Source organism: Pinus tabuliformis, chromosome 1_1, assembly GCF_031772625.1.
Source record: "Pinus tabuliformis cultivar Carrire ecotype Pingquan chromosome 1_1, CPIR1, whole genome shotgun sequence".
Classification (NCBI taxonomy): domain Eukaryota; kingdom Viridiplantae; phylum Streptophyta; class Pinopsida; order Pinales; family Pinaceae; genus Pinus; species Pinus tabuliformis.
The window spans coordinates 519598316-519608928 of record NC_142297.1 but is presented as its reverse complement, the minus strand read 5'-3'; the positions used below and the strand labels follow the sequence as shown (position 1 = coordinate 519608928).

The following is a 10613-nucleotide window of genomic DNA, read 5'->3' as shown; positions in this document are numbered from 1 at the left end:
GAAAGCTTGCGTCCCGTCGTCCTGACCATGAGAGTGAAGGAGGGAGAGAGCGGCCAGTCATTCTGTCGCGTCATCAGCCACCAAGTCCAAGCGTGCGAGGTGAGAGCACCTTTCCTTGAGCTGATTGTGCGTGACCTGGCTCCAACAGCTGTCCACAGTTCCGTCTGGGTTATCAATCCCATGGTTTGCCAGGTGGTCTGCTACCGAATTTGCTTTCCTCCTTATCGGCTGAAAAACGAGGCCCTTCATGCTCCCAAGCAGGTTTCCTATGCTCTCTGTAACCATGGCCAAACGCCAGTGTTTGGTAACTTTACTAATCGGAGTGCCACCATAGATTTTCCTTGCCACGAGAATTGCAATTTCAGAGTCGCCTTCGATGATTGCATTGTCTGCCTGATTCCTTAGTAAGATTTTTAGACCTTTCTCCATTGCTGTAAATTCCATTTCGTTGTTTGTGGCTTCCCCCAACGCTTGGCTGAAAATGTGAAGTATTTCTCCTCGCTGATTACGAATGAGGCCTCCAATGCCCGCTGGTCCCGGGTTGCCTCGTGAGGCCCCGTCGAAGTTCAGTTTTAGGAAGCCCTCAGGAGGGGGGGACCAGCAATTGGGCACGTTTCTGGTGTTCGGCTGGTTGGCAGGGATTTGATGACTTTGCTCAGCACGAATGTTGAAGGCGTTCAAGATTCTTTGGTCCTTCTCAGAGATGCTGTTGGTCGGGTCAAAAGGACTCTTAACCAGAATCAATTGGCGAATGTTCTCCATTAGGGTAATTTTCAAATGCTCGAGATCCCTATGATCATTTTGAAATACTCTCCTGTTCCTTTCTTTCCAGATTGTCCATGTGATGAAGCCAGGTAGGATTTTCCATATGCTATTAGTTTGGGGGTTTTCCGAGTAGTTACTTGGCCAATTGGTGATGGTGCTTTGAATTGATTCTAAATCCCTGTTCTGTTGCTGCATGATGTCCTCAATCCCTAGCCATATATGATTTTCCCAATTGCATGTATTGAACAAATGATTCATAGTTTCTTCGGCTTGCTTACACATTGGACAGACAGAGGGACCTTCAAAGCCTTTTTTCCTCAGGTTCTCCCAGGTGAGAGTCTTTCTCCGCATGAGAAGCCAGAGAAAAGTTTGGATTTTTGGCCAGAATAGGGGATCCCATACCTGATTGAGCCACGGGACTGGCTCCCTCTGCTCTGTGAGTTCTAGCTGTTCTCTTGCTTCTTTTAAAGTGAAATTTCCATTTCCTTTCATACCCCATCTCAACTTGTCTGCCCCCGTGGATCTCCTGATTTTCCTTCTATGAATAACTTGGAGAAGATCATGTATTCTATTGTGATCCTCGTTGGGGTTGTCTGTGTCTGGAAGAGTCCATTCACGCCAGGCTTGGTCATAACCGTTGGGAATCCAGTATTGCTGTACTGTGAAAAGACCCCTGTTCTGACAATGTATTTTATAGTCTCCAAGGTCTGGGCTTTCAAGCTTGGGGTGCTGTTGCCATGCATCTTCCCAAAAGAGGGCTGATTCTCCATTACGGATCTCCCAGAAACTGTGATCCTGAATGATGCTTCGGTTTCTTTTAGCGAGGTTCCAGATTGGAGATCCCTCTGGCAGCTCCTGGAGTCTAACGAGGTCCTGGTCCCTGCAGTTGGGGGTGTATTTCTCCTTCCAGTGTCGGGCCCAGGGGAGGTTGGTCTCCTTGAGCCATCGCCACCACAGCTTGGCGCCTCCTGTTTGATTGCTTGTATCAGGATCTATTAGGTTTAATCCTCCGGCCATTTTCGATTGACAGAGCTTATCCCATGCAACGAGAGCCCATTTCCTTTTTTCTGTGCTGCCACTCCAGAGGAAGGATCTTTGGATGGTACGGATTTGCTGCAGGATGGCTTTAGGTGCCGGGAGGATAGAGAGCATGTATTGAGGGATAGCCTGGAGGATAGCTTTAGTTAAAACAAGGCGTCCAGCAAAGTTTAGGGCTCTGTGGGTCCAATGCTTGCTCCTTTTTTCCAGGTTAGCTATGAGCTTCTCCTAGTGAATCTTTTGCCACGGCTTGGTGGTGAGCAGAGCTCCAAGATACTTCGAGGGAAGCGAGCCTTTGCGAAATCCTAGGATGCCCGAGAGATGGTTCTGAATTGCAACATGAGTGTTGAAGAAAAAAATAGTTGATTTAGATTGGTTGACTTCCATACCTGATGCTTTGCTGAAAAGAAAAAGGATAGCCTTGAGAGCCTTAGCCTCTTTGACAGTGGGAGAACCATGCAGCATAGTATCGTCGGCAAACTGCTGATGAGTAGTAGCAGGGGTGGAAGGGAAAGGGCGCAAGCCTTTAATTCTTCCTTCTGATTTGGCTTTGTGGATGTATCTGCTCAGCCCTTCCATGAGAATCACGAAGAGGAAAGGGGATAGGGGGTCACCTTGCCTGATGCCGCGGGAAGGCGAGAAAGTTGCCGAGGGGGATCCATTGACCAGGATAGAAAAATTTGTTGACTTGATGAGAGCGAGGATCCAGTTAGTCCACCTGTTGTCAAAACCAAAAGCCTTTAAGGTGGCCTCCAGGTAGTTCCAATTAACTTTGTCAAAAGCTTTTGAAAGGTCTAATTGAATCATCATTCCAGGGATTTTTTTTTACTGTAGAGTGTGAATCATCTCCTGAGCCAGGAGGATGTTGTCCAGTATTTGTCTTCCTTCCACGAAGCCCGACTGTTCCTCCGAGATGATGTTGGGGAGGATAGGTTTAAGTCTGTTAGCGATGACCTTAGAGATGATTTTATAGATCACGTTGCACAGGGCTATAGGGCGGAACTTTTCAGGAGTTCGGGCTTCCTCCTCTTTAGGAATCAGGGCTAGGAAGGTGGAGTTCAGGCCTTTGAGAATTGAGCCAGAGCGCCTTGAGTCTTCCACAACTTCCCAAACCTCAGTTTTGATTGTTTGCCAACAAGATTTGTAGAAATTTATTGTGAAACCATCTGGGCCAGGGGCTTTATCGTTTGGCATGTCATGAACTGCTTCCTCCACCTCCTCCATTGAGATCTTTCTTAGCAAAGAGGCATTCTGAGCTGGAGTAATGAGTTGAGGGATAGCTTGCGTTATTTCCTCACAAGCTTCCACTCGATCTTCTTGAGATTCCTGTGCTATTTGCTTGAAGTGTGTGGTAAGCAGAGACGAGATCTCATTGTGGTTCTGAGTGACTTCTCCAGCAGCATTAGTGAGCTTGAGGATTTTGTTTGCTCCTCTATAATCCATTGTCGATCTATGGAAGAATTTAGTGTTCCGTTCTCCCTCTTTTAACCATTGGATGCGGGATTTTTGCTTCCAAAGGATTTCTTCCTGATGGGAACGGATATGCCATTTCTGCATTAGAACCCTTTCCTGTTCAATGGAGTTTTCTTTGTTAATCCCAGAGGACCAATCCTTGTGAATTTCCTGTAGTTGGTCTTCTAAATTTTGTTTATCCTGGAAGATGTTACCAAATTCGGTTGTATTCCATTCCTTTATTTTGAGTTTGATGAACTTTAATTTGGACTGAAGTTTAAACATTTTGGTCCCTCTGATAGCTCTGGGCTCGTTCCACCATTTTTTTACCAGGTCCTGGAAATTTGGGTGAGTGAGCCAGAATTTCTCAAACCTAAAGGGCCTGTTTTTGGGGGATTGGAGGAAAGCAGCTTCCAGGGCAATGGGCCAATGGTCTGATCCCCCACTGGGGAGAATGTCAGAGGTGACTGTTGTCCCTTCTAGTAAAATGTTTTCTGAAATCAGAAACCGGTCAAGACGAGATGCTATCCTGGCTACTCCTCCTCTTTGGTTGTTCCAGGTGTAGAGCCCATTGTTAGGTGGGATGTCAACAAGCTTGGTCGAATCCATGAAGTCGATAAAGAGCTCTGAGTCTTTGTTGAGACGTCTGAGGCCTCCTTTTTTTTCCAGAAGGGTAGTAATCATATTGAAATCCCCTCCCATAATTGTCTTGGAATGCTGGTGTCTCTGCTTTAGTTTTGTTAACATGCGCAGGAATGAAGCTTTATCTTCTAGGCGTTGTGGTCCATATACATTTATACAAAGGTAAGTTTCGGAGTTACCTGTTAATTGAAATTCTGTAGCAATGTAAGATCTAGTAGCTTCCATAGAAGTGATTTCGACGGTTCTGGAGTCCCAAATAGTTGCAATGCCTCCTTCCCATCCATGGCTTGCACTGTCTATGTATTTGATAGAGTTTCCTAGCTTTCTGGAAATGACCTCCAGCTGAACGGAGGTGCACTTTGTTTCTTGAATGAACATAATGTCTGGCTTTTCCTGTTGTAACTTCCTTTTGAGAAGTCGTTGCTTATTGAGGCTGTTGAGCCCTCTTATATTCCAGGATGTAATTTTCATTGGAAAACGAGGAGGTTATTGGAGGGATAGGAAGGAATGCAAGTCCTTTATTTTCCCTGAATTGATTAAGAAAATACCTAAATCATGGAGGACCTCTCCATTTGTCCTTCTTCCTCTTCTTTTATTTTGCTTGCGTCCTATAGAATGGATGGACAGATTTTTAGGATGATTACCTGTGCCTTTCGTGATTCCCAATCTGTTTTTTTGCTTGTCCAAGACTGCTTGTTGTTTTGCGATGAAGAGATCTCTGATTTTTCTGATTTCTTCCTCTGGGATATTGTCTAGCCCTTGGGTTTTCCATTGCTTTTCCATGGCTGGCAGATTAACTCCTTCTTTTTCTAAGACTTCGTTTAGTTCCAGGTCTTCACTTCCCCCATCGCTTGTTAGCATGTCTATGTCTTCGTCTCTGTCCTCTGTTGCTTCCTGAGTTTGAGTCTCTGTGTCTGCGGCGAAATCCTCTGCATCCGTGGCGCCTTGGTTGGAGATATTTCGTTGAGGAGCTTCTGGGGGCGTATTTTCTTTTTGGTTGCCTTCTGAGTCTGCTTCTGAATCTAAAATAGTGAACGGATTGAGGGTTCTGCTAGGGCCCATTGCTGTCTTATTGTTTCTTTTCCTGTATGCCCTTTGGCGGGGTTTTGGTTTTTTGAAAACCTCTTGTTCCTTTGCTGGCTGCTCAGGTTTGGCCTCTTCTACTGGTTTGTTTAATGGACATTCCCTGATCAGATGGCCGTGTTCGTGGCATTTCCTGCATCGGAAGGGGATCTGCTCGTAGTCAATGGCTTGGAAGTAATCTTCGTCTCTGAACTCTAGCCACAGTCCATCGTGCAAGGCGCCTGAGACATCCATTTCAACGCAGATCCTGGCACAGGAGGTGTACTTCCTTTGCATGGTTGTTTCTGAGGCTTTGATGAAAGTGCCAAGGCGGTCTCCGATGCTCTTGAGGGTTGCTAGGCCCCAGTAGTCTATAGGTAAAGAGAAAAGCCGGATCCAGACGGGGACTCTGGTGAAAGTTTCTTTTTCAGGCGCAAAGTTTGCTTTCCAGGGCCTCATGTAGAGGCCTGCGGAGGAGAGGAAATATGGGCCTCCATCAAATATTCTATCCTTGTCTTCTAGGTTAGAAAAAACAACAGTGAAAAAACCTTTAGCTCCAAGGTGGAGTTTGACATCACCTTTGGGTCTCCAGTGTTGCTTGATCCAGATGCAGAGAGCTCGTTCGGTTGGCCACAGGCCCATAAATTTGCATATGATGGCATGCTCCATCATGTGGTCTCTGTATGCCTGGATATCTGGGTCTGAGAAGACCACTCGGAGAGCTTCTTTCTTTTTTGGTTTGCAGATACCTTGTAGGTTGTTTTTGGAGCTGAGGTTGGAGGCTTCCGCTTTATCCTCGTTTGCTACAGTTCGATTTTCCTCCCTGTGGTACTTGTCTTCGTCTGACGGTTCGAGTGTTGGACCCGAGCTACTCTTGCCTGCTTCTGATTCCTTCACGTGCTTTTTCTTTCTGTTGTTGTCCGGGTCTGGCGTGCCTGATCCATGATTTGGATCTCTCTGCCCCTGGGCTGCCATTCCAATGCTAGTGCCTGAACTATCTTTTCGGGTTTCATACCCTGAGATCTTGAAACCTTCAGCAATTTTGTTCTTTTGCATCACTGCGTTCCTGTAGGATGGGGTCCCCGTGGACCCCCCTTCTGTCATCTGTCGGGCCAGAACCCGGCCTCTGTGGATGAGAACCTCAAATCGATGTTGGTGTGCTGCCAGTGCTTATGGAAGGATCGAAAAGTGCAGGGAATAAACCCTAGGACCTGGTTGCAGAGCTCTTCTGCGCCGCTCCTTCCCTCGCAGTGTGAACTTTCTAATTAACTATTATTTACCACATCTCAAATCATTTAAAATAACACACACAATAATACAAAGAGTCATACACAAAGCCTTTAGTAAATTTTCATTTCCATTAACAAAGAAAATTTGTACATGCATAACTTCACAATCATACATTTATCTCTTGTCCTGATTCCATATTCATTTCGCCATTAGTTCTAAATCCTAAAAGCACTCCATAAATCACCCACAAATCACTCCCTAAATCAGCTTTTCCTAAATCCTAAAATCAATCCCTGATTTATTCTAGACAAATCTCATGATTTATTCTCTAAATCTTTCATGATTTATTCCCCAAATCTCTCATACTTTTCAAGGTAAATTAGTTTTTTCTTTATAGACAAAATCTTAGCTATCCATAAATTTTCTAAAACTAATCCTATCCTAACAACTAAACTTTTCTATAACTTTTGGAAATCTTATATATTTTCCATCTCATATGAGTTTTCATAAACTAACAAGGAAATACATTTCAATAATGAATACAATCAGTTAGGGAACCAATTCCCTTGGTAAATAAAAAGAGCTCTACTCTAGTCAAAATATATGTTGACTTAGAAGTTTGGATGCTCCTACATCAGTGATTCGGATCTTGGGGGAAGGCCCCCAAAATCTGAAAAATGAAATGGATCTTTGTGGGCGGGAGGGGGGGGAGATTCCCAAGGTATGAAAATTTGAAATGTCAGAGGAAAATAAAAGAACACACATTAAACAAAACCACCAAGATTTTTTTTATTAAAATAGAGAATAACTATAAAAGCTACATTAGGGTGGACAATATGTCATTTTCCAAAACGCAACTTGTTACTTATAGACTTGTTTTGTTACAATACCATAAGTAAATTCCATGGGTGGATAAATACCATAAGTGAGTGAATGCCATGGGTAAATTCCATGGGTGGATAAATACCATGAGAGGATGAATAACAAGGGTGGATGTTACTTATAATACCATGGGAAAATACCATGGATGAAAGAATACCATGGGTGGATGCCACTTTCCATTCGGATCATTCCTCTAAGCTCCTTAAGGAGCAATGGTCCCCATTTCCTGAAGGTCCTTCTTAAAAAGTCTTTTGTTGAATATGAAGAGCCACTGAAGAGAAGGGTTTTGTGTGGTTAACCCATAACCATAATGAATGAAGATATAAGGATAGAGATACCTTGTGATGCGTGTGACCAACTGTGATATTGACAGTGTGTGGCCTAGAAAATGGACCTCAATGAAGTGTGGGTTTTTGGATGACCCATAACCATAAAAAACGAAGATCTGAGGATAGAGATACCCTATAATTATTGTGACCAATTGTGATACTAACAGTGTGTGACCTAGTAAATGGACTTCGATGACAAGAATTTGGTGTGGTTGACCCTTAACTGTGATGTTCACTGTTGATGAGGTTACATGCGCCTACATAGACTGGAGTGGGAGGGCATGTCTCCAAAGGGAACCCACTCAGAATGTTGCTCCAAATATAAAAAACTAATTTAAAATGGGCATAACTCAGTCAATATAACTCAGAATGTTTATTATAACTTGTTTTTGGAAATAAAAATAACCATTTTGCATCTTCCCATGTGATTTAAATCTCTATCTAAACACTCTGGAAACTCAGATTTGCGCTGCAACTCTCCCGTAATCACAAAAGTTCTTAAAAAAATAACTAATTTTACATCAACAATATCTCCCTCATACGAACTCTGAGTCGACCATTTTTTATTTTAAAATTGAGTCATTTTTCAAGAGGAACTCAGATATGCAATCATTTTTCTAAAATTCTATATAAAAACTGCAAAAAAAGATAAGAGAGCCGCCACCCACGAATTGTCGTTAAAAATTTTTCTGCAACATAGTTGATTTTAAATCAGCGATATCTTCTTCATCCGGACTCCGATTTAGCCAATTTGTTTTTGAATTTGGGTATTTTTTTGCAAGGAATCCAGATATGTTATTTTGTTTTTGTAAATTTTTGACAAAAAGTTTCATGTTTGATCTGTAAACTCGTCGCCCAAAAAATTCCTATTAAAAAATGAAAAACAAAATCTTCCCGCTTTGCCCAAGAAAGTGCTCTGTGGAAGCTGTAGCACGTGCATGGAGTTTTTTGAAGATTGATACAAAAATTTGAAACTAAAATATGTGTCAAGCCCTCATTCTCTTGGATCCGTAACCTTAATTTGATACCACTAATCTGAATCATGGGGGTAGGCCCCCAATATCTAAAAATGAAATGGATCTTTGGGGGGGGGAGGCTCCCAAAATCTGAAAATTTGAAATGTCAAAAGAAAATAAGAGAACACACATTAAACAAAAACACCAATTATTTTTTTTATTAAAATATAGAATAATTGTAAAAGCTACATTGTGGTGGATAATATGTCCTTTTACAAAATGTGGCTTGTCAATTATAATCTTTTTTATTACAATACCATAGGTAAATTCCATGGGTGAGTAAATACCATGAGTGAATGAATGCCATGAGTAAATTCCATGAGTGGATAAATACCATGATAGGATGAATAACAAGGGTGGATGTCACTTACAATACCATGGAAAAATATTAATGGTCTCTTGACCACGTATTAATGAAACAAATCTTCCTGGATCCCAAATTTTGTTTTGCGGTTGTTCCTTTTCCTTGTCATGTTGATGTTGCTTTATTTTCATATACTTCATTCTTCCAGACTTCCAAACCTTATGTTGTAATTATGCTCCCTCCTTTTTGATGTATACTCACTCTGTTATCGCCAAACCTTTCCTATCTTCTTTATTTCCTACAACATGCCTTCTTTGGGACACTTTAATAATCATCCTCATCTCCTCAATCTCTATGTCCATGTTGTCCTCTAGCTGGCACAATTCACCCATTCCTTGTTGGAATTTGTTGTTTTCTTCCACTAAATTACCAGGATACCAATTGTCTAGAGTTGCTTCCATCATTCTCTGTTGAAACTCATCATCATTATTGTCCCCTTGTTGTTGCATTTTTTCCATAGGAAACTCATTCTTATCATTTCTTAAACTCATGCAATTTAATATACTCTTTGTCCTCGGATTGTTAAACCAATCTTCTAAAAACTTCAATTCTACCGCAATAAATTGCATGTCCACTCCTTTCCAACTTTGCACGATATCTTCCAATGGGTTTTGTACTTCATCATTTGAAGTATCTCTAGTCCAACTCTTTTCTTTTTGCACATCCTCATCCTTTTGGAAATTTCCATTACTTGCAACATGGTATCTACACATCTTCCCTCCTTATTGGTTAGATATGAGAATCTCATCTCCTCCATTGAAATGACAAAATCCTTAATTGTCATTTCCACATTCCTTGTACACAAAACACATTCATTACTTTTAAAAATATGAGATTTTGAATTCTCATTGGTACTTCCAAATCTCTTTCCTCCCTTTGTCCCAACATTCGTAACCAATCTTTGATCAGATGCCTCATCCATCTTTCATTTCTGGTATGAAACTTCTTAACTAGCCATTGGACTTTTTTTCCAACATAAAGTTGATTCCTCAATTCTTTCATCACTTTTTCCAACCATCGCTTTGTTTGCTATTGTAGATACTTCTTTATTTTTTCGAGCTCTTCCTTTATCTCAATTATCTCCTTCTCCCGTTCTTCATCACTTGTTTCTTTTTTTCCAACTGTCTCAACCTCCTTCCTTCTTTAACTGTAAATTTTCTATGAACCCATCAAATGACTACCAATAGCCATCTTTTCCTTCTTCTTCCTCTCTTGTAAACTCTCCTTGTTACTCTCCTTGTTCACTTGTAAACTACAACCAAGTCTTTACTTCATAGAAAATTATGTACCTGCTACCAATACCTCACCAAGCTTTCCCCTGAGCTTAGCCTTTTGGTATATCTGATTCCTTCTCTGGAACCTTCTATTGGAAATTCTATCCACACTCACTATGGAACTTCCCTCTAACACCTTCTACCCCACTGCTACTTGTTGGAATTCATCCTTCTTCTAGTTGCAATCCTCAATTCCAAAGAGTGTACCAACTATGATACCACTTGATGCAGGAAAAGTTGAACTTTCCTGCAAAGTTCAACTTCTCAAACTGGATTACATGCACATATTATATCATTTAGTTAATTAACTATTATTTACCACATCTCAAATAATTTAAAATAACACACACAAGAATACAAAGAATCATACACAAATCTTTTGGCAAATCTGCATTTCCATTAACAAAGAAAATGTGTACATGCATAACCTCACAATCATACATTTCTCTATTTTCCTGATTCCACATTCATTTGGCCATTAGTTCTCATTGTTGTAGGCTTACAAATAAATAGAATTAAGAAATACAATATCTTTTCTAAATCCTAAAAGCACTCCATA

The 10613-nt window shown here is 41.4% G+C and overlaps 1 protein-coding gene across 1 annotated transcript; it reads right to left on the bottom strand.

Annotated features, from left to right (window-relative positions):
* Positions 1 to 2628: 2628 nt before the first annotated feature.
* Positions 2629 to 6063, bottom strand: LOC149214070 (uncharacterized). The gene is made up of 2 exons (XM_089389290.1): positions 4542 to 6063; positions 2629 to 3911 (listed from the first exon to the last, which is right to left on the bottom strand). The coding sequence occupies exons 1-2, from the start codon at positions 6061 to 6063 to the stop codon at positions 2629 to 2631; spliced, it is 2805 nt and encodes a 934-aa protein (XP_089245416.1).
* Positions 6064 to 10613: the final 4550 nt, after the last annotated feature.

Bases quoted from the DNA above. Each gene is read 5' to 3' on its own strand.
- LOC149214070 (XM_089389290.1), bottom strand. From the start codon at position 6,063: ATGACAGAAGGGGGGTCCACGGGGACCCCATCCTACAGGAACGCAGTG. The intron at 3,912-4,541 runs GTAATCATCCTA...TGGAAAAAAAAG, and splicing joins GGGAATCACGAAAGGCACAG to GAGGCCTCAGACGTCTCAAC.